This window comes from Fringilla coelebs (genome assembly GCF_963513975.1).
Source record: "Fringilla coelebs genome assembly, chromosome: 22".
Lineage (NCBI taxonomy): Eukaryota > Metazoa > Chordata > Aves > Passeriformes > Fringillidae > Fringilla > Fringilla coelebs.
Window position 1 is genome coordinate 3,806,642 of NC_140048.1, and position 26,748 is coordinate 3,833,389.

The 26,748-nt window shown below is 50.9% G+C and overlaps 1 protein-coding gene across 3 annotated transcripts in view; it reads right to left on the bottom strand.

The window, feature by feature from the left end:
• Positions 1-26,748, bottom strand: part of PAX7 (paired box 7) — a gene marked incomplete at both ends in the record, with an annotated part of 154,431 nt that overhangs the window by 76,535 nt on the left and 51,148 nt on the right. For all 3 annotated transcript variants that reach the window (XM_084220226.1, XM_084220224.1, XM_084220225.1), the window contains one exon: positions 14,113-14,312. In XM_084220226.1, the coding sequence (XP_084076352.1) occupies positions 14,113-14,312 (200 nt within the window). The remainder of the gene's footprint in view (positions 1-14,112; positions 14,313-26,748) is intronic.

Sequence of the window (26,748 nt, forward strand, 5' to 3'; positions counted from 1 at the left end):
GCACTGCAGGAGGGCTGAGCCCCCGTGGGATGGGACTGTGCCACCACCCTGGGACTGTGCCACCCTGGGATGGGACTGTGCCACCACCCTGGGATGGGGCTGTGCCACCCCTGGGATGGGACTGTGCCACCCCTGGGATGGGGCTGTGCCACCCCTGGGATGGGACTGTGCCACCCCTGGGATGGGACTGTGCCACCCCCATGGGACTGTGCCACCCTGGGACTGTGCCACCACCCTGGGATGGGGCTGTGCCACCACCCTGGGATGGGATGGGGCTGTGCCACCACCCTGGGATGGGACTGTGCCACCACCCTGGGATGGGGCTGTGCCACCACCCTGGGATGGGGCTGTGCCACCACCATGGGATGGGACTGTGCCCCCACCCTGACCCACAGGGGCTCAGCTCCTGCTCTGATTCTGTCAGTGCTGTTTTGTATTACTGCATTGGTTTTTTTTTTTTTTTTTTTTTTTTGTTTGTTTGGTTTTGTTTTGTTTGTCTGTTTTAAAATTTTTCTTCCCTAATAAAGAACTGTTATTCCTGCTCCCATATCTTTGCCTGAGAGACCCTTAATTTCAAATTTATAGCAATTCAGAGGGGGAGGAGGTTTACATTTTCCATTTCAGAGGAGGCTCCTGCCTTCCTCAGCAGCCACCTGTCTTTTCAAACCCAGACACCCTGCTGGAGCAGCTGCCTGCCAGGATGGGGCTGGAGCGAATTATCCCAGCTCTGGGTCAGCTCCCACAATTTGTCAGACAAGGAGAGGAAAGGAAGGTCAAAAAGAGCCTCCTGTGGGAGGGAAAAAAAAAACCCTGTTGTGCTCCTGCTCAGCCTAATCAGGACTTGATGTGGGAGAAAGATGGATGGGGTGGATGAGGAAATAAATGGAAACAGGGCTGGGAAAGCCGAGGGGCTGCAGCACCTGTTTGTGCTCAGGGGCTGCAGGAACCAGGTGGGAAAGGCTCTTTTATGGCCTCAGCACACCCAGAATGTTCCACGGGGTCAGCTGAGGGCCTTTCCCAGCTGGGAAAGGGGATTCTGACGGGTCAGGGGATCAGGGCACCCCAAATATTCCAAAAGGTCAGCTGAGGGCCCTTCCCAGCTGGGAAAGGGGATTCTGACGGGTCAGGGGATCAGGGCACCCCAAATATTCCAAAAGGTCAGCTGAGGGCCTTTCCCAGCTGGGAAAGGAAATTCTGCTGGGTCAGGGGATCAGGGCACCCCAAATATTCCACAGGGTCAGTTAAGGGCCCTTCCCAGGTGGGGAAAGAGGATGCTGCTGGATGAGGGGATCAGAACACCCCAAATATTCCACAGGGTGGGCTAAGGGCCCTTCCCAACTGGGGAAAGGGGATTTTGCCTCAGAACACCCCAAATATTCCACAGGGTCATTTGACGGCCCTTCCCAGGTAGGGAAAGGGGATTTTGCCTCAGGACACCCCAAATATTCCAAAAGGTCAGCTGAGGGCTCTTCCCAGCTGGGAAAGGGGATTCTGCCGGGTCAGGGGATCAGAGCACCCCAAATATTCCACAGGGTGGGCTAAGGGCCCTTCCCAACTCGGGAAAGGGGATTCTGCCTCAGGACACCCCAATATTCCACAGGGTGGGCTAAGGGCCTTTCCCAGCTGGAACAAAGGGGGTTCTGCTGGGTTAGAATGCCCCAAATATTCCATGGGGGATTCCAAGGGGATTTTGCCGCGTCAGGGCCTCTCCCAAAACAGAGCAGGGCTTTGTCCATCCTACCGAAAACTGGAACTCAAGGGGTGCAGAGGAGTTTCAGGGAGGAACAGGAGCTGGGAGATTCCCTGGGATATTCCCTGCTCCGCCCTTCCAGGGGGGATCCCCTAAAAAGGCTGGATGTGGCACTTGGTGCCACGATCCAGCTGAGGAGTTGGAACATGGGCTGGACTCGATCACCTTAAAGGGCTCTTCCAACCTAAAATTCTGTGATTCTGTGATATATCATAGCCAGAAATTCTGTGAAATATCATACCCAGAAATTCTGTGATTCTGTGATATATCACACCCAGAAATTCTGTGATATATCATACCCAGATATTCTGTGATTCTGTGATATGTCATACCCAGAAATTCTGTGAGATTCTGTGATATATCATGCCCAGAAATTCTGTGATATATTATACCCAGAAATTCTGTGATTCTGTGATTCTGTGATATGTCATACCCAGAAATTCTGTGATTCTGCGATATATCATACCCAGAAATTGTGATCCTGTGATATATCATACCCAGAAATTCTGTGAAATATCATACCCAGAAATTCTGTGGTTCTGTGATATATCATACCCAGAAATTCTGTGATTCTGTGATATATCACACCCAGAAATTCTGTGATTCTGAGATATATCATACCCAGAAATTGTGATCCTGTGATATATCATACCCTGAAATTCTGTGATATATCACACCCAGAAATTCTGTGATTCTGTGATATACCCAGAAATTCTGTGATTCTGTGAAATATCATACCCAGAAATTCTGTGATATATCACACCCAGAAATTCTGTGGTTCTGTGATATATCATACCCAGAAATTCTGTGGTTCTGTGATATATCATACCCTGAAATTCTGTGATATATCACACCCAGAAATTCTGTGATTCTGTGATATATCATACCCAGAAATTCTGTGATTCTGTGAAATATCATACCCAGAAATTCTGTGGTTCTGATATATCATACCAAGAAATTCTGTGATTGATTCTGTGATATATCATACCCTGAAATTCTGTGATATATCATACCCAGAAATTCTGTGATTCTGATATATCATACCCAGAAATTCTGTGAAATATCACACCCAGAAATTCTGTGGTTCTGTGACTCTGTGATATATCACACCCAGAAATTCTGTGACTCTGTGATATATCACACCCAGAAATTCTGTGGTTCTGTGATTCTGTGAATCCACCCCACAGCACAGCGGGGACATTTCCTCCGGTGCCTGTGACACCAGGGACGTGGGAGCATCACCGAGGCCACTGAGAGGATTCCTGAGAGAACAGGGAAAGAATTCCCAGCAGGACCCACAGATTTGGGGCCCCTTTGGGGTTTTTTATCCCTGCTGTGGTTCAGTGCTCAGCCTCTTCCTCTGGTGGGTGATGTGGTGGAGATAAAGATGAAATATGAAATATTCCACTTTAAACCAGGTTAGTGGAGCAGAACAAATGGCTCCTCACAAATGAGATTATCCAGGGAATTCAGCCTGAATTTCTGGCACATCCCAGCTCCTGGGGGTGGCAGCTCTCTGTAGGATTTCAGTGAACAGGTGAGTGGGGTTTTTTTGGGGGGGAAACCACCTGGTTTTGGTTAAACAAACCCTTGTGAGCAGGGAAATATTTCACTGGGGCGTTGGTTCCTCCAGGGCTGCAGTGTTCCTTAAAAAATTCCTCAAGGGAATGGGATAGAGGGGAGTGGGAGAGAGGAAAATGGGGTGGGGGAATATGGGGTGGGGGGAATGAGATGGAGGGGAGTGGGATTAAAGGGGAAGGAGATGGGGGGAAGTGGGATAGGGGGGAATGGGATAGAGGGGAATGGCATGGAGGGGAGTGGGATTAAAGGGGAGTGGGATAGAGGGAATGGGATAGACGGGAGTGGGATAGAGGGGAGTGGTATGGGGGGAATGGGATGGAGGGGAGTGGGATTAGGGGGGAATGGGATTAAAGGGGAATGGGATGGGGAAGTGGGATAGAGGGAATGGGATAACAGGGAATGGGATGGAGGGGAGTGGGATGGGGAGAATGGGATAGAGGGGAGTGGGATTAAAGGGAATGGGATCGAGGGGGAATAGAATAGAGAGGAGTGGGGTAGGGGGAAATGGGGTAGGGGGAATGGGATGACAGGGAATGGAATAGGAGGGAATGGGATAGAGGGGAGTGGGATAATGGGAAATGGGATAACAGGGAATGGGATAGGGGAGAATGGGATAGAGGGGAATGAGATAAAGGGCAGTGGGATAGGGGGAAATGGGAGAGGGGAATGGGATAACAGGGAATGGGATAGAGGGGAATGGGATAACAGGGAATGGGATAGAGGGGAATGGGATAACAGGGAATGGGATAGAGGGGAATGGGATAACAGGGAATGGGATAGAGGGGAATGGGATAACAGGGAATGGGATAAAGGGGAATGGGATAACAGGGAATGGGATAGACGGGAGTGGGATAGAGGGGAGTGGGATGGAGGGGAACGGGATAACAGGGAATGGGATAGAGGGGAATGGGATAACAGGGAATGGGATAGAGGGGAATGGGATAAAGGGCAGTGGGATAGGGAGAAATGGGATAACAGGGAATGGGATAGAGGGGAATGGGAGAGAGGTTCCCCTTCCCCGTGAGCCATCCTACATCCATCCTACATCCCAGCTCCAAGCCCTGCCCACTGCCTCACCCCTCAGCACAGAATTCACAATATTTGTAATTAAAATGGTATTCCCAGGGAACAAAGCAGCTTTTGGGCACTGTTTGCTGTCAGTGTTTTCCAGCTCTAATTTTACAAGTTCTGTTTGCCAGGGGGGATTTCAGCTGGCAGAGGAGATGCTGCTAAAATCAAATATAAACTTTATATCAGTTATTATAATTTATATTAAATATCTTTAAATATAAACTCTAAACCCATCCCCATGTTTTGCTTCTCAGATTATCCTTGTCTAACCCTGTAAGGAAACAAAAAATATTCTATAAATTCTACTCAAATTCTTATTACTGTTTCTTTTAATTCCTGTTAATAAATGTTTCTTGATACCCTTTTAAAACATTAAACCCACTTTAGGTTTCTCCTAGTCCTACCTTACAACAAAAAAATAAAAATAAATACATTATTTACCACCCCCTTGGCAGGGGTGATTTCAGCTGGCAGAGGAGATGCTGCTAAACCCAAATATAAATAAAACATAAACTTTTTATAAATTATAATAATTTATATTAAACATCATTAAATATAAACTTTAAACCCATCCCTGTGTTTTGCTTCCAATATTTTCCCTGGGTCTGAGCTGGTGCTCGGGGAAGGTGACAAACACCAGGAAGGGCTGGGGGCTGTGAGGAAGCTGCAATATTTATTCAATATTTTATAGATATTTTTTCAATATTTTACCAATATTTTATCCATATTTTACCAATATTTTATAGATCTTGTACTAATATTTTGTCAATATTTTTTCAATATTTTACCAATATTTTATAGATATTTTATAGCTATTTTACTAATACTTTATAGATCTTTTACCGATATTTTACCAATATTTTATAGATATTTTACCAATACTTTATAGATCTTTTACCAATATTTTATCAATATTTTATAGTTATTTTATAGTTATTTTGTAGTTATTTTATCTATATTTTGTCGTTATTTTATCAATATTTTATCAAAATTGAATTAATATTTTACCAATACTTTATAGATCTTTTACCAATATTTTATAGATATTTTACCAATATTTTATAGATCTTGTACCAATATTTTATCAATATTTTATCGCTATTTTACCAACATTTTATCAATATTTTATCAATATTTTATCGCTATTTTACCAATATTTTATAGATTTTTACAAATATTTTACCAATATTTTATCAATATTTAATCGATATTTTACCAATATTTTATCGCTATTTTACCAATATTTTATCAATATTTTTACCGATACTTTATCAATATTTTTCCCCTGGCAGCCAAACTCTGCTGCTCCGAGAGCTGCCCCGGCACATTTCCGGGCCAGCTTTGACGCTGGCTGCCCTGGGAGCTGCAGGAGGTGCCAGGGGCGGGTTCTGCCCTGCCTGGCTCAGCTAGGCTGGGTTTAACAGCACCTCCAGCCCTGCTACCGAGCCCTCCTCTGCCAAGAAAACCTCTGGGGAAAAGCTCCAGTGGCTCCAGGATTAAAACCCAGCCCAGCAAAGCCTGGTCCTGACTGAGGGAAACCTTCCCCAGTGTCCCTGGGCAGGGCAGAGCCTGGGCCCCCGCGCCCTTACTGGGCTTTACTGGGCTGGAGCTCTGGGAGCACGGGGAGTTTGGTCCCTGCCCTGAGTGGGGAGGAATTTTTGGGGTAGGAGTTCTGGTGCCGAAAGCCCCGGGAGGCCCTGATTGGTTTGGGGTGGATGGGACAGACCCTGCTGCCCTGGCTGGGTTCAGCCCCGTGGGTCTGGGGGGCTGGATTTGACATCCTCTGGATTTCACACCCTCTGAATTTCACATCCCCTGAATTTCACATCCTCTGAATTTCACATCCTCTGAAAAATCCCTTTGCCCAGGATTTTTATCCTGGGAAGCCTCAGAGAAAAGGGAAACAAATCTCCTCTCATTTGCTTCTCCTGTGTTTTGCTGTTTTGGAATGTGTTTGGGGATTGCTCACTGCATTCTGCTGTGAATTATTTTGATTCTTTGGCCAGTCAGGGCCAGGCTGTGTCGGGACTCTGGAGAGAGCCATGAGTTTTCATTATTATTATTTTTTTAGCCTTCTGTAATTATCCTTTCTGTATAGTTTAGTTTAGCATTCTTTAATATAATACAGCATCCTGAAGTAATAAATCTGCCTTCTGAGAACACGGAGTCAGACCCATCATTCCTCCCTGCCTCGGGGCTCCCTGCAATACCACAGTGTGGGGCAGCCAAGGAACCAACTGGGGCTCCTCCAGGGCCTTGGCCTCTGCCATCCCAGCCCTGCCCAGCCCTGTGGGGCACCAGGGGCTCAGGGACCCCACCAGGGGCTCCCCCAGGCTCGAGGAAAGGCAGGGAGCACAAAGAGCTGGAGCAGGCAGCGCCAAGGTTCCCATCCCGGCACAAAATCCGGGATTTGATCTAAAGTCCGGTTTTACTGAGCCCATTCTGCGGGTGGAGGGATCCTCTGGGAGCAGTAAAATGATCCTGCATGCCTCAAAGGAGGATCCTCCCTGCCCCAAAGGAGAGGAATCAGGCCCCAGGGAGCGTTTTCTGCCCTGGGATTCTCCCTCTGGGTCACGCATTCCCTGCCCCACACGTCCTAAACCGGCTGGCCCTGCAGACCCTCGGGATGATCCCATTCCCATTCCCACAGCTCCCACCAGCCCAGGGTGCTCCGAGCTGGCCTTGGGCGCTTCCAGGGATCTCCAGCTGCTCTCCCAGGGCCTCCCCAGCTCACAGCCGGGAGCTTCCTCCAAAAATCCCACCTAAACCCTCCATCCTCCAGAGAATTCCCATTCCCATTCCCATTCCCATTCCTGTTCCATTCCCATTCCTCATTCCCCATTCCCCATTCCCATTCCTCATTCCCATCCCCATTCCTCATTCCCCATTCCCCATCCTCATTCCTATTCCCCATTCCCATTCCTATTCCCATTCCCATTCCAATTCCTGTTCCATTCCTCATTCCTATTCCCATTCCCCATTCCCCATTCCCATTTCCATTCCCCTTCCCATTCCCATTCCCATTCCCATTCCCATTCCCATTCCTGTTCCATTCCCATCCCCATTCCCCATTCGCCATCCTCATTCCTATTCCCCATTCCCATTCCTATTCCCATTCCCATTCCTGTTCCATTCCCATTCCACATTCCTATTCCCCATTCCCAAACCCATTCCCATTCCTGTTCCATTCCCATTCCCATTCCCATTCCCATTCCCCATTCCCATTTTCCTGTCCTCTCTTTCCAGGGCCTTCACAAAAGAATTCAAATTCAGGCAATTCCTCCTTGCCTGAAGCTCAGGTGGGGAAAGATTTTCTGCTGGATCTTGCAGCTCCTTCCCATGGAAAAGGGAATTTCTCGGTGTGGTAAATGTAAATGCCAATGGAATGTTAAGAAACAAAAAGGTATGCTAGAAATTTCATTCTAATTCTTATTGCTCTTTCTTTTAGTTGTTATATAGTAAATTTATTAATTATAAAATTATTTATTAATAAGTAATTTTATAATGTATTAATTTAAATTTTTTTAACCTATTTGACCTTTCTCCTAATCCTACCTCACAACACAAAATAAATACATTAGTAATTAACCAACTCTGAAGCCACCCATGGGATTCCTTTTGTGGGGTGTCGAGGCGCTGCAGCCCTGAACGAAATATCCCCAAAAATCCCCATTTCTGTGGAATGCTCCCAAATCCCAGAATCACTCCGAGGCTTTTTATCACCCCCAGGTGATGCTGAGGAGCCAAAAACACTCTCTGCATTTTTTGGGGGGAGAAATCTAGGCTGATTTTTCGGATGCACAATTTCAGAGCCTTCAATCCCTGGCTCAATCACAGCACCGGGAGAAGGAGGAGAATATTTGGAAATATCCCCTCTGCACCAGGGAATATTCACGGAAAACATTCCCAGTGGAGAAATCTCCAGGTTGGAAATGGATAATTTGGGCAGCTTTGTTTTCCTCCCATTTCTTCCTGCCGGTGAAATAACGGAAATGAGCAGTGAGGGTTGTTGGTAACCCGCCCTAAAAACGGAACAGCTCTGGGAAAACCGCTCCACATCCTTGTCCAGGACAAGGATGAATTCCAGCTCCCCACCCCCGTGGCTGCTGGCCCTGGTGGCTTTTGTGACACCGACGTGGCTCGGAGAGGTCATTCCTACACCTACGGAAGGATTTTCCTGCAGAAACCCACCCCACAAACAAATTCCCCATTGTTTATGGGAAATGGATTGTTCTGGGAAAAAGTCCCTCCACCAGGAATGCCGGGGGAAAAGCTTCAAAGTTGTCACAAAATCCCTTTTAAGGTTTTGGGTTTTTTCTCCCCCACATCAAAACTTTGACATCATCCGTGAGATAATCACAAAAACGGGCGAAAAATCCCAGAAAACATCCAAGATCAAAATCAAAGCTGCCACTAAAGGAACGGAGAGAATTCCTGCTAATTCCCTAATGCCCGGGACATTCGCGGATTGTTTTCTGGCAGGGAGGGAGGGAAGGGTTGCTCACAGATGGGTGAGAATTCCTTCAGGACATTCCCTGAGTCAGGACTTCGCCTCGCACAGGGGACAAATCCCTGGAATTCCCACGGAAATCCGCGCGGGCTCATCCCTGGCTCGGCTCAGCCCGGGATTAACCCGTTCACACTCATCCCCCGGGAAGGCTGAGCTGGAATGCGCATCCCAAACACCCCAACACCGCCGTGACCCGGCCAGAACCCCGCTCGGCCTCCCGGGACCTGCGGGAAACCGGAGCCGCCGCGGCTGCCCCGGCCCCGTCCGGCCCGGGGGGTTTGTGAGCTGTCAGCGGGTCCGAGCTCCGGTTATCCCGACAGCTGCGCGCCGCCACGGGCCGGCACCGCCGGGGCACGGAACGGCACGGAACGGCACGGAACGGAACGGAACGGAACGGAACGGAACAGAACGGGAACGGGAACGGGAACGGGAACGGGAACGGGAACGGGAACGGGAACGGGAACGGGAGCACCGGGATGGGCACAGCCAGCGGCCCCCGGGGCTCGACCTCTGCCAGAGAGGGGCAGGGAGAGAGGGAAAAATAAATCCCCTTGGAATGGCCCAGGGAGTGTCAAAGGGGGATTGCAGCACGGGAAGAGGAGTGGGAGTGGGAATGGGAATGGGAATGGGAATGGGAATGGGAATGGGAATGGGAATGAAACAGGAATGGGAATGGGAATGGGAATGGGAATGGGAATGGGAATGGGAATGGGGAATGGGAATGGGAATGGGAATGGGGAATGGGAATGGGGATGGGAATGGGAATGGGAATGGGAATGGGAATGGGAATGGGAATGGGAATGGGAATGGGAATGGGGATGGGGATGGGAATGGGGATGGGAATGGGAATTAGAATGGGAATGGGACAGGAATGGGAATGGGAATGGGAATGGGAATGGGGAATGGGAATGGGAATTGGGAATGGGAATGGGAATGGGAATGGGAATGGGGATGGGAATGGGAATGGGAATGGGAATGGGAATGGGAATGAAACAGGAATGGGAATGGGAATGGGAATGGAACAGGAATGGGAATGGGAATGGGAATGGGAATGGGAATGGGAATGGGAATGGGAGTGAAACAGGAATGGGAATGAGAATGGGAATGGAACAGGAATGGGAATGGGAATGGGAATGGGAATGGGAATGGGAATGGGACAGGAATTGGAATGGGAATGGGAATTGGAACAGGAATGGGAATGGAAACTGGTATGGGAATGGGAATAGGATGCAGGAATAGGAATAGGAACAGGAACAAGAATAGGAATAGAAATAGGATGCAGGAATAGGAATTGGAATAGGAATAGGAATTGGAGTCAGGAATAAGAATAGGAATAGGAATTGGATATAGGAATAGCAATAGGAATAGGAACAGGGATAGGAATAGGAATAGGAACAGGAATTGGATGCAGGAAGAAAGCCACCCCCGGGCTGTGATCCAGGGGATGAGTGGAACAAGGACCAGATGTGGGGCAGCTGCTCTCCTGTCCCTCTTTGGGGTCACAAACCGCTCCGTGCCTCTGCCCCCAGCCCACAGGTGGAGCTCAGGGGTGAGGAGGATGGGCAGACGTTGGCAAGGCCCTCCATGGAATCATGGAATGAATCATGGAATGAGTCATGGACTGAATACTGGAATGAATCCCGGGGTGCTTTGGGTCGGAGGGACCTCAAAGCCCACCCAGTGCCACCCCTGCCATGGCAGGGACACCTCCCACTGTCCCAGGCTGCTCCCAGCCCCGTCCATCCTGGCCTTGGACACTGCCAGGGATCCAGGGGCAGCCACAGCTTCCCTGGGAATGCTGTGCCAGGGCCTGCCCACCCTCACAGGGAGGAATTTCTCCCATCTGAACTGTCCCTCTTTTCATTTAGAGCCATTCCCCCTCATCCTCTCCCTCCATGCCTCACTAACAACCCCTGCTCTGAGCTGGCCCTGCTGCATCGCAGCCACTTTTAACCCAAAACTCAACTCTTGGCCAAAAAACTCACTCAAGACAGCAGAGAGCCCCCGAGGTGAGGGAAGATTCCCTGCTGGATGTGCCCATGTGGTTTCATCTGTCTGTGGAGCTAATTATTATTTTTTAAGGTTTTTTTTTTTCACAAGATCTTGGCTGAGCGATGTTTGCAGATCCCGAGAGCCGGCGGAAGATCAGCCCTGATATCCAGAAAATCAGGTGGTGGGAAGGAGGCGCCCGTGCCAGGCTGCTGGAATGAGAAAGGCAGCAGGAATGTGCCTCTGAGAGCAGCTGCTGCACAGCCCTGGCAGGAGCCTCCTCACCCAGGGCCTGGGAGCAGGGAGGGGTTGGAAGATCCCAGCTTGGGACAAGGAAAAAGGGCATTTTAAAATTCATTAATTGGGGTTTTTGTTGTTGTTTTGGTTGTTCTTCCTCCCTCTGTTCTCCCAGATCCTTGGGAAAGGTTTGTGCTCTCCCTGGTGTTTTGGGGTTCTTTTCCTCCTCATGCCCCATCCCACAGTGTTCCCTAAACTCTGCTCTCCCTCAAAATCCCATTTTTCCCATTATTTACCACCATTTTCCATCCCATGCCCGACAGCTTGTGCCCACCTACACAACCAGGGCAAAAACAGGCAAAACAAAACGAGGGAATTCACACATTCCAACCCTGGGTGGCTTCATTCCCTTAATGAGCCACTTTCCCAGGCTCCAAACATCCCACACCGCCACCAAATCCACACTTCTGAAATCCCTGGGCCGAGATCAAAGTCAGGCCAGCCTAAATTGTGCCGGATTTCCAGTCTCCACAGCCAAGTCTAGAGGGATGACGGCTCCAGGAAAATCCAGGATTTCCCGGGAGGAAGCTGCAGGGAGGTGACAGCACCTGCCACAGCGCTGGGAGTGCGGGACAATTCTTTGGGAAAAATCCTTAACCAGGAGTGCGGGACACCCCCATTCCTAGGAGGGGAAAACCCAAAACTCCAAAACGTCGGAGGGGAAAACCCAAAACTCCAAAATGTGGGAGGGGAAAACCCCAAAACTCTAAGGCAGCTCCTGGGTGAGCACATCCTTATCCTGACACCCCCAGAAAAGCCCAGCCTGGTTTCCTTTGGAAAAGCCCATTTTCCTTTGGAAATGCCCATTTTCCTTTGGAAAAGCCCACTTTGTTTTGGAAATGCCCATTTTCCTTTGGAAATGCCCATTTTCTTTTGGAAAAGCCCATTTTCCTTTGGAAAAGATAATTTTCCTTTGGAAAAGCAAATTTTCTTTTGGAAAAGCCCATTTTCCTTTGGAAAAGCCCATTTTCCTTTGGAAAAGCAAATTTTCTTTTGGAAAAGCCCATTTTCCTTTGGAAAATCAAATTTTCCTTTGGAAAACCCCATTTTCCTTTGGAAATGCCCGTTTTCTTTTGGAAAAGCCCATTTTCCTTTGGAAATGCCCCTTTTCTTTTGGAAAAGCCTATTTTCCTTTGGAAATGCCCATTTTCTTTTGGAAAAGCCCATTTTCTTTGGAAGAGCTCATTCCAGGAGTGTTTCCCCAGCCTGGGGAGCCCTTTCCCCGCTTCCACCGTGCCGGGAGCACGGACTGCGGGGGTCCCCATCTCACTGTGGTAACCCTCCCGTTTTCCCCAGTGCCCAATCCCCGCTCCCTCCCCCTTCCCGAGGGATTCCATTATCCCCGATCCCGGTGCTGTTTGCACACGCCGCTGACCCGGCCTTTATCTGGGACACATAAGGGGCTCTGTGTGCCGCTCCCGCCAGGGCCATTCATCGTGTCCATGTCAGAATTCCCAGCTCCAAACCCTCCCTTCCCGCTCCTCCCCTCTCCTGCTCTCCCTCCTCCCTGCCCTTGTTGTGCTCTCTGGAGATCCAAAGCGGGGGGAGAAGGAAAAAAAACCAAATCCCCCAAAACTCGTCTGAAAATTCACACGCGGAACTTGCTAACGCCGCAGAATCCGATCCGCTCCGCGGGGCCAGCCTGGAAAATGTGGGATTGCTCCAGCCGGGAATAACCCCCCCCTCCACCCCGGGCCTCCAAGGGATGGCCTCCAAGAGAAAATGCCAAACTTTGGCTGCCAGTCCCAACGGGGATGCAAACCCTGCAGCTGGCACCGCTGCAGGGGCCAAATCCAGAGGGCCTCCCTGAATCCGTGGGAATGCGGACGAGCTGGACGGGACCCGGGAGACGGAGCGGGGTTTGACCTCGGCTCCCACCTTGGAGCCGCCTCGTTCCCAGCTCCTCTCCAAGGGGATGCCTCAAGAGCTTTGGGTTTTCCCCGTGATCCGTAGCTCTGTGGGGCGCCATCCCAGAGTTCCCTAGCTCCTGGTGGTTTTCCTCCACTTCCCCCAAGATTCCAGGACAATAATTAACCTCCCAACGCATCCCTAAAACGCTGCCAGGATGCATTTCCAAGAAGAACATTTTGTTTTCCAGCCACAATCTGAGAAGAAAATGGGGCCAAGAAGCCCTTGGGGCCGACGCAGGGTGAGCTCCTGGGACAACTGAACACCCCGTTGTACCAGTCAGAAATCCTAATTAATCACCCTTATCAAATTGCAGGAATCCCATGGCTGGGTGTGTCCATGCCCAGCTGGAAGCCTCCAGTACAGATCTGCTTTAGTTTGATGGTTTGAACCCCGCTCAAGGAAAGGTTTTGCTTTGTTAAGACGAGGCAGCAAAGGAGCAGCCATGTTCTGGGTGGGGAGAGCGGGGTTAGGCTGGGCTGCATAAAGTTAGGCTAGGGAGAGCGGGGTTAGGCTGGGCTGCATGGGGTTAGGCCAGGGAGAGCGGGGTTAGGCTGGGCTGTGCAGGGTTAGGCCAGGGAGAGCGGGGTTAGGCTGGGCCATGCTGGGTTAGGCCAGGGAGAGCGGGATTAGGCTGGGGTGAGCAGAGTTAGGCCGGGAAGTGCAGGATTAGGCTGGGGTGCACAGGATTAGGCTGGGGAGCATGGGGTTAGCTGGGCTATGCAGAGTTAGGCTGGAATGCACAGGGTTAGGCTGGGGAGAGTGGGGTTAGGCTGGGGAGAGTGGGTTTAGGCTGGGCTATGCAGGGTTAGGCTGGGCTATGCAGGGTTAGGCTGGGGTGCACAGGGTTAAGCTGGGGTGCATAGGGTTAGGCTGGGCTATGCAGGGTTAGGCTGAGGTGCACAGGGTAAGCCAGAACGTGCGGGGTTAAGCCAGGGGTGCACAGAGTTTCTCCAGGGAGCACACGGGCTTAGTCCGGGCCGCGCGCAGTTAGGCCGGGCCTTACCTGCACGCGGGCCTCGGTGAGCTTGGTGCGCTGGGCCAGCTCCTCGCGGGTGTAGATGTCGGGGTAGTGGGTCCTCTCGAAGGCCTTCTCCAGCTCCTCCAGCTGCTCCGCCGTGAACGTGGTGCGGCTGCGGCGCTGCTTCCGCTTCAGCGGCAGGTCCGGCTCCGACTCCACGTCCGAGCCCTCGTCCAGGCGGTTCCCTGAGCAGAGGGGGAAGCAGACATCAGGAGAGGGGCTTCAGTCCCACGGGGGAAAATGCTGGAACACGAATCCTGCCAGGAACCACTGAGGGAGCTGGGTGGAGGAACTCAGGACATCCCTGTGGGGGTCCAGAGTGGCCGGGACCCCTGCCAGGGGGCTCAGAGACCCTGGCACAGAGCCCAGAACACCTCTGGGTTCAATTATGACCCGTGGAGAAAATTGCCAGCTTTGTATGAAGACCTGCAAGCCACATCAGCTTAATTAGTATAATAATAATATAATTATCACTGGGTGAAAAAACAGATTTTTGGGGTTTCTAGAATGGGGATTTTGGGGGCAAGATGGAGGGATTTGGGCGTGTCCGGCCTTTCTCCTCCTTCTTCTCTGCCTCCATCTTCAGTGGTGATGTTGGCACCTTTAGATTGGTTTAGAGTAGAAGCTCACTGCCTAACATAGGGAAGTATTGGGAAGTAATTGTAATTGGGAAGTAATTGTAATTGTAATCCAATTCCAATTGTAATTGGAAGTAATTGGGAAGGTATTGGGAAGTAATTGTAAACATGTAATACGTAGTTTTTAATATAAAGAGATAACACCACCCCGGAGGCAGGCAGAGTGCCTGGAACTGTCCTGCTGGACAGACCTCGGCAGGACAGGAGGAAATTTTTATAGATAAGACGCAATAAACAACTCTGAGACGGAGAACTGAAGAGCTCCAGCTCATTTTTTGAGCGAGCGGGCTGAAACAGAGACTTTCCACGTACGGCGGGGTCGCAGTAAAATTGCACCCTTGGAGAGCTGGGGGTGCTCAGCCTGGAGAAAAGGAGACTCAGGGGCTCCCTCATCACTCTCTAGAACTTTCTGAAAGGTGGCTGGGCTCAGCTGGGCTGGGCTCTTTCTGCAGCAGCACTGACACAACCAGAGCACACAGCCTCCAGCTTCACTAAGGGAAATACACGTTGGATATTAGGAAAAGGTTTTTATGGAAAGCATGATAAAGTTCTGGAATGTTCTTCCCATGGAGCTGGTGCAGTCCCCATCCCTGAGTGTGTTTAACAAAGCCTGGATGTGGCACTGGGTGCCAGGGTTGAGTTGAGCTCTTGGGGCTGGGTTGGACTCTGTGATCTTGGAGGTCTCCTCCAACCCAGTGATTCTGGGAATTCTGCAAAGAGCCCAGCAAAGTCAGCAAAAAAAAAGCTTGGAATTATGTTCTGGTGTGGGAATCTTCCAATGTGGGAGTCAGAAAAACAGAAATTTCCACAAACACTGAAGGGTTTGATCTGTGGCCTTATAAAAAGGCTGTACATTAGATTAATATAAAAATAGATTAATTAGATTAATGTGAAAAGGCTGTATTTTATCTCAGTGTAAAAATATACACAGGCATTAAGTAGAAAAATCATAAACTTCTGTTTCTAGAGTTGTAGGAATAAGCCTTAAGTGAGACACTGTGTTGCTAAAATGATGAGTTTATAATGTAGGATTGTAGTTACATAGAGTAAGCTAAGAGATTGGAAGTTAGAATAGAATATTATAACCATAAAACTATATTCTATATATTAGAATATAACTGTATATTCTATATATTAGAATATGTGTGCATGTGTGACAACAGCCCATTGGGCAAAAGTATCTGCAGTGCAGCAAAACTGAATAAAAGTGCAGCAAAACTCAATAAAAGTGTGGCAAAACTCAATAAAAGTGATAGGTTGGAAAAACAAAATAAACTTTGTGAGATTTGTCCATTAGATTAAAAAGTTACAGATTGTCTTGTAACAAAGAACTCCTGGCCACTCTTGAGCTGTGGCTGGCTACCTGCTCTCGTGAATCTCACAGCCTTTAATGTTTATCTGAGTAATAAATCATCCTTGGCCCAAAAGTGGTTCCCATTTCTTCACTGATAACAGCAACAATAATTTAATTTGGGTTGGAAAGGCCTCAAAGTCCATCCAGTGCCACCCCCTGCCACGGGCACGGACGCCTCCCACCATCCCAGGGCACCTCCAGGGATCTGGGGCAGCCACAGCTCCCCTGGGAAATCCATTCCAGGGAGGAATTTCCTCTCAGTATCTAAGAAAAGGAATCTTCTCTCAATCCCTCAGCCATGTGAATCCTGGAATCCCAGTCCCTCAATCCCACAGCCATGGGAACCCTGGTATCCCAATCCCTGTCCCCACAGCCATGGGAACCCTGGAATCCCACAGCCATGGGAATTCTGGAATCCCAGTCCCTCAATCCCACAGCCATGGGAACCCTGGAATCCCAGTCCCCCAATCCCACAGCCATGGGAATCCTGGAATCCCAGTCCCTCAATCCCACAGCCATGGGAACCCTGGAATCCCAGTCCCTGTCCCCACAGCCATGGAAACCCTGGAATCCCAGTCTGGTTTGGGCTGGGAAGGACCCTGAATCTCATCCCATTCCACCCAGTCCACAGGCACACCTTCCACTATCCCAGGCTGCTCCAAGCCCTGTCCAGCCTGGCCTTGGACACTTCCAGGGATGAGGAATTTCCAGTTTCTCTATCCCACGGACAGAATTTCTCCTCTTTTTATGCTGTTTATGGCATTTGCTGCCATTATTTCCCCCCACATTGCAGAGAAAACCCTGGGAAATCAAAACTTCTTGCCAGAAAAGAGGAGCTCATAGTCCCTGATTCAAACTGTTACAGAGACAAGAACTGCCAGTGTTTGGCTTATTTCAAGGAATTTCCACTTTTCCTTGGAAATTCCGGTTTCAGAGTTGCCCATTTTGCCCTGAAAAAGGCAAGAACCGAAATATCATCAACAAATGACGTGCTGCCCAATTTCCTCCTGTGTTTCATCATGGGTTGGGCTTGAAGATTTCAGTTTTTAAAACTTAGGAACGAAAAGAAAGAGGAACAATTGGGAATTTTTACCGATGGAAAAAACCCTTCCAGCTCGGCATTGCCGGAGGTTGGGCTGCCCACGGGAGACAACTCAGCGCTTCAGCTCCCAAATTCCCTGTGGAATTCAGGCACCATCCAGCCCTTCCCCAATGTTTAATCACTTCTTCCTCCACCTGGACTTTTCCCTTTCCCTTCTCCCTGCCGTGATCCCAGCAGCAGGCACAGCCTGCTCAGGCTCTGCTGAGCCCAGCTGGAATCAATCAACCAACCCAGTTTTGCCCCACGTTTTTGGCTGGAGATCAAGCAGAAGCCCCCCCTGGATATCCCCCAGGTCCTCAGTGGCTTTTGGAGGAGCTGGAACTCCAAAGTTGTCTCTCCTGGAGCAATCCCGGCCTCCAGAGATGTTCCATGGGGGAATTATGGGTTCCCATGTTGATTTTGGAGGGCCTCAGACGGGACACAAAATGTGCCCCGAGTCCAGGGCAGCAGAGAAGGGACGATGTGACAGGGGAAACCTCCGAGCTGGGGACAGCTCTGGCCCTGCCACCTCTTCCTTCTTTCCCAGGAAAACAGGGGATTCACTGGATTAATTGATTTTTTTCCCTTCCCGAGCCTGGCTGTTGTTTTCCACAGGAACCACCCAGCCTCGCTGAGAGCCAGAACCAAATCGTGCTCACAGCAAAGCCCTTTTTCTTTCAGGCGAACCTTTGCTAATTTAGGATTAAAGCAGGGTTTACATAAGCTCAGCTTGACCATAAAGTTCCCTGAAGTCCCTAACCGTGTTTTCCAGCCTATTTTTTTCCCCCTTTTTTGTTCGGCTCCTATATTATCATCACCCAAAAATCTGCTTTTCTTCTTGGCAGCGCTGGGAGCTGCAGCTGTGGCTCCCGACAGCTGCTGGGGGGTTTGAGGGCTGGGAGGCACAGATCCCCCCGGGGCCACCTCGTTTGTACTGAGATCACCACAAAAAGCCTCTGCATTCCTGACAAAATTCCTTTTATGTCCCGGGGCTTGTGGGACCTCGGAGAAGGTGCTGGATCCAGGGGAGCTCTGCTCCAGGGGTTGTTTTTGGAGGAAAAAACATCCCTTGGAGAGGTTTTCCCTCCTTCAGGCTCTGGCATCCTGTTAAATCCCTTAAACCTGCTCAGCCTTTAGATCCAAACCCTTCGATTTCTGAATTTCTTCCCCCAAAACCAGTGAGAAATTCCCTGATGGTTTCAGAGGGGCAGCAACTGCCCCACATTTTAAAGAAAAATCCTAAAAAATTTCCGAGTTCTCCCACGCGTCGCCAGAATTTGTTTCTAAACGCGATTTTTGGGTTTTCTCCACTTCTCTGGGGTCTCCAGGAGCAGGAACATCTGTGCTTGAGAACAGCAGGGCTGCACATCTGGGCCCCAGATGATGAGGGGCAGGTAGGAGCCCGCACATCTGGGCCTCGGAGGAGCAGAGGCGCATCTGGAAAGCTCCAGCACATTCCCTGAAGCTCCTCAGTGGAGCTGCTCCACCATGAACGAGCTCAGCCGCTCCTCCCATCCCAGTCCTGGGATCCAGAGCTCCCAGGGGCGGCAAAAACCACCCGGGAAAGGATCTGGGCCAAATTCCACCTGGGAAGAGAAACCCCATTGTTGTCACGTTTCCCTTCACAGAGAAAAGCAAGGCACAGTTCCTCCTGAGAATATTTCTGGGTTTTAGAAAAGCAAGGCACAATTCCTCCCAAGAATATTTCTGGGTTTCACATTCTCTGAGCCTCAGAGGAAGAAAAAACCAATTCTTATCTGATTCACTGCTCCTGTGTTTGTTCACAAGTGGAGTGCACGGTTTACCTGCACTCCAGGGAATTGATAACTGGATTTTGGTGTGTGATTTTGATTCACTGACCGGCTGAATCCAGGTGTGTGTGCTGGGACTGTTGGGTGACAGTCACGAGATTCAGAGCCCTTGGTGTGTGCAGAGTTGAGTGCTGGGCAGATTCAGTTTAGGTGTAATGTAATATAGTGTAATATAATATAGAATGATATAGTATAATAAAGTAATTAATTAGCCTTTTAAGATGGAGTCCTCCTTATTATTTCCTCCTTTGTCAGGGGTGAAAATATCCACTAACCCCCCCAGCTCCCACTAAAGGATCCTGATTTGCCCACGAGGTTTAGGGAGAGGACAAGGGATTGTCACCCTGTGTCCCCACTGTGGCGCTGATTCTGGGGTGAAAAGGGTCGAGATAACCAACACCACGATCAGGACAAGCCTCTCCATTCCCAAGTTTCCCCACGGCTCCTGCCAGGCGTTATCCCCATTTTCCAGCCGTGCCAGAGCCAGCGGGAGCCACCCCCCCGCCGCAGTGACCCCGGGGGCCGGGCAGGGCTGGGAACGGCAGCCGCAGCTCCCGGTGCCAAGTGCCCGGCTCCAAGAGCCCGACCTCAAAGCTGGAACCGAGGAAAACTCCCAGGGAATGGCCGGGAGCAGCTGCTCCCAGCCGGAGCAGCTGCTGCTGTCAGGCAGGGATGTGGGGAAGGACAGGGAATGCTTTCCAGCTGGGACGGGCTCCCGGCACATCCAGCACGCCCCACGAGCAGCTCCCGCCGCTCCCAGCCCCACGGGTCGCTCCCGTTCCCGACCAGCTGCGGTGTCCTGGACAATCCATTCCCACGTTCTCCCCGGAGCTCCCGTGTTGTATCCGCAGGGAATGCCCTGACAGAGGCGGGAATGGTGCCTCTGACTCCATCTGCTCAGGAGGCTGATTTGTTACTCTATAATGCTATGTTATGTTATATTATATTCTGTTATATTATATTATACCAATTATACTAACTAAAGGATACAGGAAGGATTTATTACTCTATAATGCTATATTCTATTCTATTCTATTCTATTCTATTATATCACACTATACTAACTAAAGAATACAGGAAGGATTTATTACTCTATAATGCTATATTATATTATATTATATTATATTATATTATATTACACTATACCAACTATACTAACTAAAGGATACAGGAAGGATTTATTACTCTATAATGCTATATTATATTATATTATATTATATTATATTATATTATATTATATTATATTATATTATATTATATTATATTATATTATATTATATTATATTATATTATATTATATTATATTACACTGTACCAACTATACTAACTAAAGGATACAGGAAGGATTTATTACTCTATAATGCTATATTATATTAAAGAATAATATACTAACTAAACTATACTAAAGAATACAGGAAGGATACTCACTGAATGCTAAAAAGATAATAATGAAAACTCCTGACTCTTTCCAGAGCCCTGACACAGCTTGGCCCTGGTTGTCCAAAGAGGAAAACAACTCACAGCAGAATGCAATGGAACAATCACCTGTGGGTGAACAATCCCCAAACACATTCCACATGTGAGCACAACACAGGAGAAGCAAATGAGATCAGAATTGTTTTCCTTTTTAAACACATTCCACATGAGCACAACACAGGAGAAGCAAATGAGAGAAGAATTGTTTCCCTTTTCTCTGAGGCCTCTCATCTTCCCAGGAGAAAAACCCTGGGAGAAGGGATTTTTTCCAGAGAATGCGAATGCCACACTGCCGTGCCACTGGTTTTCCAAAGCTGTGGAGAATCCAGGGCTGGGGATTCACCCCAAACTTAAACATTCCATTTTTCCCAACCCATCCCTGTGTGAGCAGTGGCCGCCAGCAGCAGGAGCAGGGCGACACCCAAATTTTTCACCCAAATTCCCAGGGATTTTTGCCACAGGAACGCCCTGGTGGTGTTCTAGCCTTGCTCAGCCTGCAAAGAGGAAGGTGCAGAAATTTCCAGCAGCACCTCCCTGGGTGGGAAGGATGAAGGATGGGAAGCAGCGGGCAGGCCGGCAGCAGCTCCACCGGGAGCTCATCCCGGGAAAGATTGACAGGAAAAGCAGAGCCAGGAGTGAGGGGAGGGAAAAACCTCCCAGCAGGACAAGGCAGGGAACGGGGAAAACTGAAGGGAAAAGGGAAAATTGAGGGGAAAGGGAAAACTGAAGAGAAAAGGGAAAACTGAAGAGAAAATGGAAAACTGAAGGGAAAAGGGAAAACTGAAGGGAAAAGGGAAAACTGAAGGGAAAGGGGAAAATTGAAGGGAAAAGGGAAAATTGAAGGGAAAGGGGAAAACTGAAGGGAAAAGGGAAAACTGAAGGGAAAATGGAAAACTGAGGGGAAAAGGGAAAACTGAAGGGAAAAGGAAAAATTGAAGGGAAAAGGGAAAACTGAGGGGAAAAGGGAAAATTGAAGGGAAAGGGGAAAACTGAAGGGAAAGGGGAAAACTGAAGGGAAAAGGGAAAATTGAAGGGAAAGGGGAAAATTAAGGGAAAAGGGAAAACTGAAGGGAAAAGGGAAAACTGAAGGGAAAGGGGAAAACTGAAGGGAAAAGGGAAACCAGAATAGAAGGGAAAACCAGGAGAGAAGGGAAAACCAAAATGAAAAGGGAAAGCCAGGAGAGAAGCGTGTGGGTTACAGGACCACGCTCATCCCACTGTATTTGGGTTTTTTAGGAAAAATTCCATTGTTTTTTCATCTCTTTTTCAGAGTAACTTCTCTGCAGCTCAGGATGAAAAGCTCAAACTACCCAAACCTCTCTGCTTTTAGAAAGAAATGGTAATTTCAGGAATGAAAAGGCAGAGGTTTCATCCAGGGAGTGGCGGCAGGGATGCTGCTCTGAGGGGGATATTCCAACGTCTGGGCAATTTTTGGGAGCCAAGGGGAGAAGTGGCCCCGTGGAGGGACCTGCTGAGGGTTTGTGTGGGGCACTGCCGAGTCCTGCACCTTCGGGAAGAGCTGGGAAAGGGAATGAACCCCCCTGGAGCGCGGGACAGTGTGGGGAAAGATGACAAAGGGGAGCCTGGCCTTGTCCCGGGGCTCATTCCAGAGTGAGGAAATGTGGGAATTACAGCCCCAAACTCCCTTCCTGAGCAAAGCTGCGGGTTCAGCTCGGGGAGCAACGAGCAGGAGCCCTTTGGAGGGGTTTGGAAGGAGAGGGAGGAGGCTGGAACTGGAAAAGCCGCCTGCGGTGGGGGCCTGGCCGCGTCCCCATCCCCGTTCCCGTCTCCTCCGCCTCCCTCCTCTCCAGCCGCGGCTCCTGGGCTCCTCTTGGCCCCGGAGTTAAATTAATCAACAGGATTAGGAGGAGCCGGCCCCAGCGAGGCCCTCCAGGCTCAGCCTGAGCCCGGGATGCTCCGAAAGGAGCCGCAGCCGGTGCTGGAGCCGCTGGGAGCGGGATGGCAGCGCCGGGCGTGGGGGCGCATTCATTACGGGGATGGGCTGGGGAGAGGGAGCGGGGAGAGGGGAGAGGGGAGAGGGGAGAGGGGAGAGGGGAGTGGGGAGAGGGGAGAGGGGAGAGGGGAGAGGGGAGAGGGGAGAGGGGAGAGGGGAGAGGAGAGAGAGGAGAGGGGAGAGGGGAGAGGAGAGCGGGGAGAGGGGAGAGGGGAGAGGGGAGAGGGGAGAGGGGAGAGGGGAGAGGGGAGAATGGAGAGGGGAGAGGGGAGAGAGGAGAGAGGAGAGGGGAGAGAGGAGAGGGGAGAGAGGAGAGGGGAGAGAGGAGCGGGGAGCGGGGAGAGGGGAGCGGGGAGCGGGGAGAGGGGAGCGGGGAGCGGGAGAGGGGAGAGAGGAGAGGGGAGAGGGGAGAGGGGAGAGGGGAGCGGAGAGAGGGGAGAGGGGAGCGGGGAGAGGGGAGAGGGGAGAGGGGAGAGAGGAGTGGGGAGTGGGGAGTGGGGAGAGGGGAGCGGGGAGAGGGGAGAGGGGAGCGGGGAGAGGGGAGAGGGGAGAGGGGGCTGCTCGCCAGCCCCCGGCCCTCCCCTCCCCTGCCCTCCCCTGCCAGCTGCTCCGCCCTAAAAACCAACCGGGAGAGGTGGGAAGGGAGCGGGACTGGACAGGAGCGGGATGGGTGAAAAGTGGGATCGGGGACAAAATGGGATTGGGGACAGAGCACAGGATTGGGGAGGGAACGGGACTGGGGAGGGATCGGGACTGGGGAGGGATCCGGGACTGGGGAGGGAGTGTGTTTGGGTATGAAGTGGGATTGGGGATGGTGTGGGATTGGGGTTGGCTGGGCCATGGCTGCACGTCTTGTGCTGCGTTTGGCTGCAGAAAATTCCCCTGAAGCTGCTGCAGCCACGGGGATGGTCCATAAATCCCACCTGGAGGTGGCTCCCTGGGATTTAATGGGATGAGGGAGGGAGGGAGGGAGGGAGGGAGGGAGGGAGGGAGGGAGGGAGGAAGGGAGGAAGGGAGGAAGGGAGGAAGGGAGGAAGGGAGGAAGGGAGGAAGGGAGGAAGGGAGGGAGGAAGGAAGGAAGGGAGGAAGGGAGGAAGGGAGGAAGGGAGGAAGGGAGGAAGGGAGGAAGGAAGGAAGGAAGGAAGGAAGGAAGGAAGGAAGGAAGGAAGGAAGGAAGGAAGGAAGGAAGGAAGGAAGGAAGGAAGGAAGGAAGGAAGGAAGGAAGGAAGGAAGGAAGGAAGGAAGGAAGGAAGGAAGGAAGGAAGGAAGGAAGGAAGGAGCCAGCAGGATCTGAGCAGCCCCAGGTGAGAGCCCCCCAGAGGATCCCCCTGTTCCAGCCTCTCCACCCAGCCCAGCCCGGGTGCACAGGGATCAGTGGGTGGAGCAGCTCTCCCGGCAGGAAAGGCCGAGGGAAATGGGAATGTTCAGCCTGGAGAGAAGGCTGAGCTGTCCCAAAGCTCTGCAGTGACCTCATTGTGACCTTCCCTGGCCTGAAGGAGCCACAGGAAAGACAGAGAGAGACAATTGCCAAGGGATGGAGGGACAGGACACAGGGAATGGCTTCCCACTGCCAGAGAGGGGTTTGGGTGGGATATTGGGAAGGAATTCCCAGCTGGGAGGGTGCTGAGGCCCTGGCACAGGGTGCCCAGAGCAGCTGTGGCTGCCCCTGGATCCCTGGAAGTGTCCAAGGCCAGGCTGGACAGGGCTGGGAGCACCTGGGATGGTGGAAGGAGTCACTGCCCATGGCAGCAGGATGGACCTGGATCCGTTTTAAGCTGGTCCCAAGCCAACTCAACCCAACTCAAGCCAACTCAACCCAACACAAGCCAAGCCAGGCCAAGCCAACTCAACCTTACCCAACTCAATTCAACCCAGGCCAAGCCAACTCAACCCAAGCCAAGCCAACTCAATTCAACTCAAGCCAAGCCAGGCCAAGCCAACTCAACCTCACCCAACTCAATTCAACACAACCCAAGCCAACTCAACCCAACTCAAGCCAAACCAGGCCAAGCCAACTCAACCTTACTCAACTCAATTCAACGCAACCCAACGCAACCCAACTCAACCCAACTCAACCCAACAAAACCCAACTCAACCCAACCCAGCCCATCCCATCACGGCTGAGATCCTGCCCTGGGCCTTGCCTGTGTGGCAGGAAGGAGGAATCTTTGGGATTCAGGCATGGAGGAATCCCTGGCTCCACCTCCCCACGCCGTGCCTGTGGGGCAGGAGAGCTGGGATGGCCCAGCCCAAGCTTTGGGCTGCCCCAGGGGGATACGGAACGAGCCGGGACCAGCAGGACGTTGGGATTTATCCTCTCCTGAGCTGGGCCTGCCACCCGCGGCTCCGGGAGCTGGAATTGGAGCTCTCCCGGCCTTCCCAGCTCCTCTTTCCTGGGCAGGAGCAAACCAGATTGCAAGGCAAGGTGTATTCTATTGCCATCTGCATGGCAGTTGTCTGATGTCAAGCGGCCAATGCTCCTTATCTCTCTTCCTAAGTGATCATAATCAAGGTCCCTCAGCAGGGAACATCTGCTGATAAGGGGCTATTGAATGTCACCACATGACTGATAAGAACTATAGCATCCCATTGTGAGATGCTCCGCCCAGAGGGAGGAGCCAAGCATTCCTACCCAGATATAATCTGGAGATTCTGACACACCAGCACAGCTCCTCTCCACTGGACTCTCCAGAGGAACAGCCGCTGCTTCTACTTCCACAGATCTGTGGAGGAAGAATTCACCCCTTTCCTACAGGACCCCCTGCTCCAACAGAACCATGCCTGACACTCCAGGAGGGCTGCAGCCCCTTTTCCAACTGGACTGCTGCCAGCACCCTGACCCACAGGGTGTCAGGTTGTGTTCTGACTCTCCCAGCTCACTCCCAGCTCACTCCCAGTAACTCCCAGCTCACTCCCAGTAGCTCCCAGCTCACTCCCAGTAGCTCCCAGTTGAATCTGCGGAGGAAGAATTTACCCCTTTCCTACAGGACTCCCCTGCTCCAACAGAACCACGCCTGACACTCCAGGACGACTGCAGCCCCTTTTCCAACCGGACTGCTACCAACATCCTGACCCACAGGGTGTCAGGTTGAGTTCTGACTCTGACAATGTTTTTCTAGTGTATTGCATTGTTTCATTTTATAATTTTATTTTTTCCTTCCCTATTAAAGAACTGTTATTTCCTGCTCCCATATTTTTTGCCTGAGAGCCCCTTATTTAAAATTCATAGAAATTCTGAGGGGTGGGGAGGGTTTGCATTCTCCATCTCAGGGGAGGCTCCTGTCTCCTTTAGCAGGCACCTGTCTTTCCAAACCAAGACACCGACCCCATCCAGGTGCAAACAGGGCCTGGAGGGGCCCAGAAAGGCGGCGCAGAATTGTCCTGCTGTGATTCCGTTGCTTCCAGCACTGTTATTGCAATATCAGCTTTTCACAAACATTAAAATAGATTTTATATGTGCAGTGTTGAAGTGACATTGATACAAAGATCTCATTTTTATTTCTGTTGTTAATTAAGCTCAATGGAATAGATGATATAAGGATACTTATATTAAAATACCCTCTTAGATAAGATAACATCCAATAAACATAAAAATATTCCAGGCTGAGCTTTCCTTTGGTTAAAGGCTCAGTTTGGGATCCACAGGGATCTGATCCCGGATGGGATCCCAGAGGATCCCTGTGGGAACAGGGGGATCCATGGGACCGATCTGATCCCAGATGGGATCCTGTGGGAACAGCGGGATCCATGGGGCTGATCTGATCCTAGATGGGATCCCAGAGGATCCCTGTGGGAACAGGGGGATCCATGGGGCCGGTCTGATCCCAGAGGATCCCTGTGGGAACAGGGGGATCCATGGGGATGATCTGATCCCAAATGGGATCCTGTGGGAACAGGGGGATCCATGGGGCCGATCTGATCCCAGATGAGATCCCAGAGAATCGTGGAATGCACAGGGCTGATCCTGAGGCTCTGCCCCACTGCGCCGTCCCCACACCCGTCACAAACCCCAAAACCTTCCTCTCCTTCCAGAGGGGAACGAACCCGACCCATCCCGCCCGTTCAGAGGGAGGGAGGGAGGGAGGGAGGGAGGGCAGGCCGGGAGCCGCGTCCTTTGTGCGTGCCCTGGACACAAACAGATGGAATATCCATCAACTCCAGCCCTCTTTTCTTCGCTTTCAACTTTTTCCTGCTCCTCGCCTCCCTCCCCCTCCGCCCCTCGCCCTCTCTGCCGGCTTTTGTTCGGCCTTTTCAAGCGGCCCGAGGTGCTGGGGCCGGCCCCGAGCCCGCACATCTGTGGGCTCCAT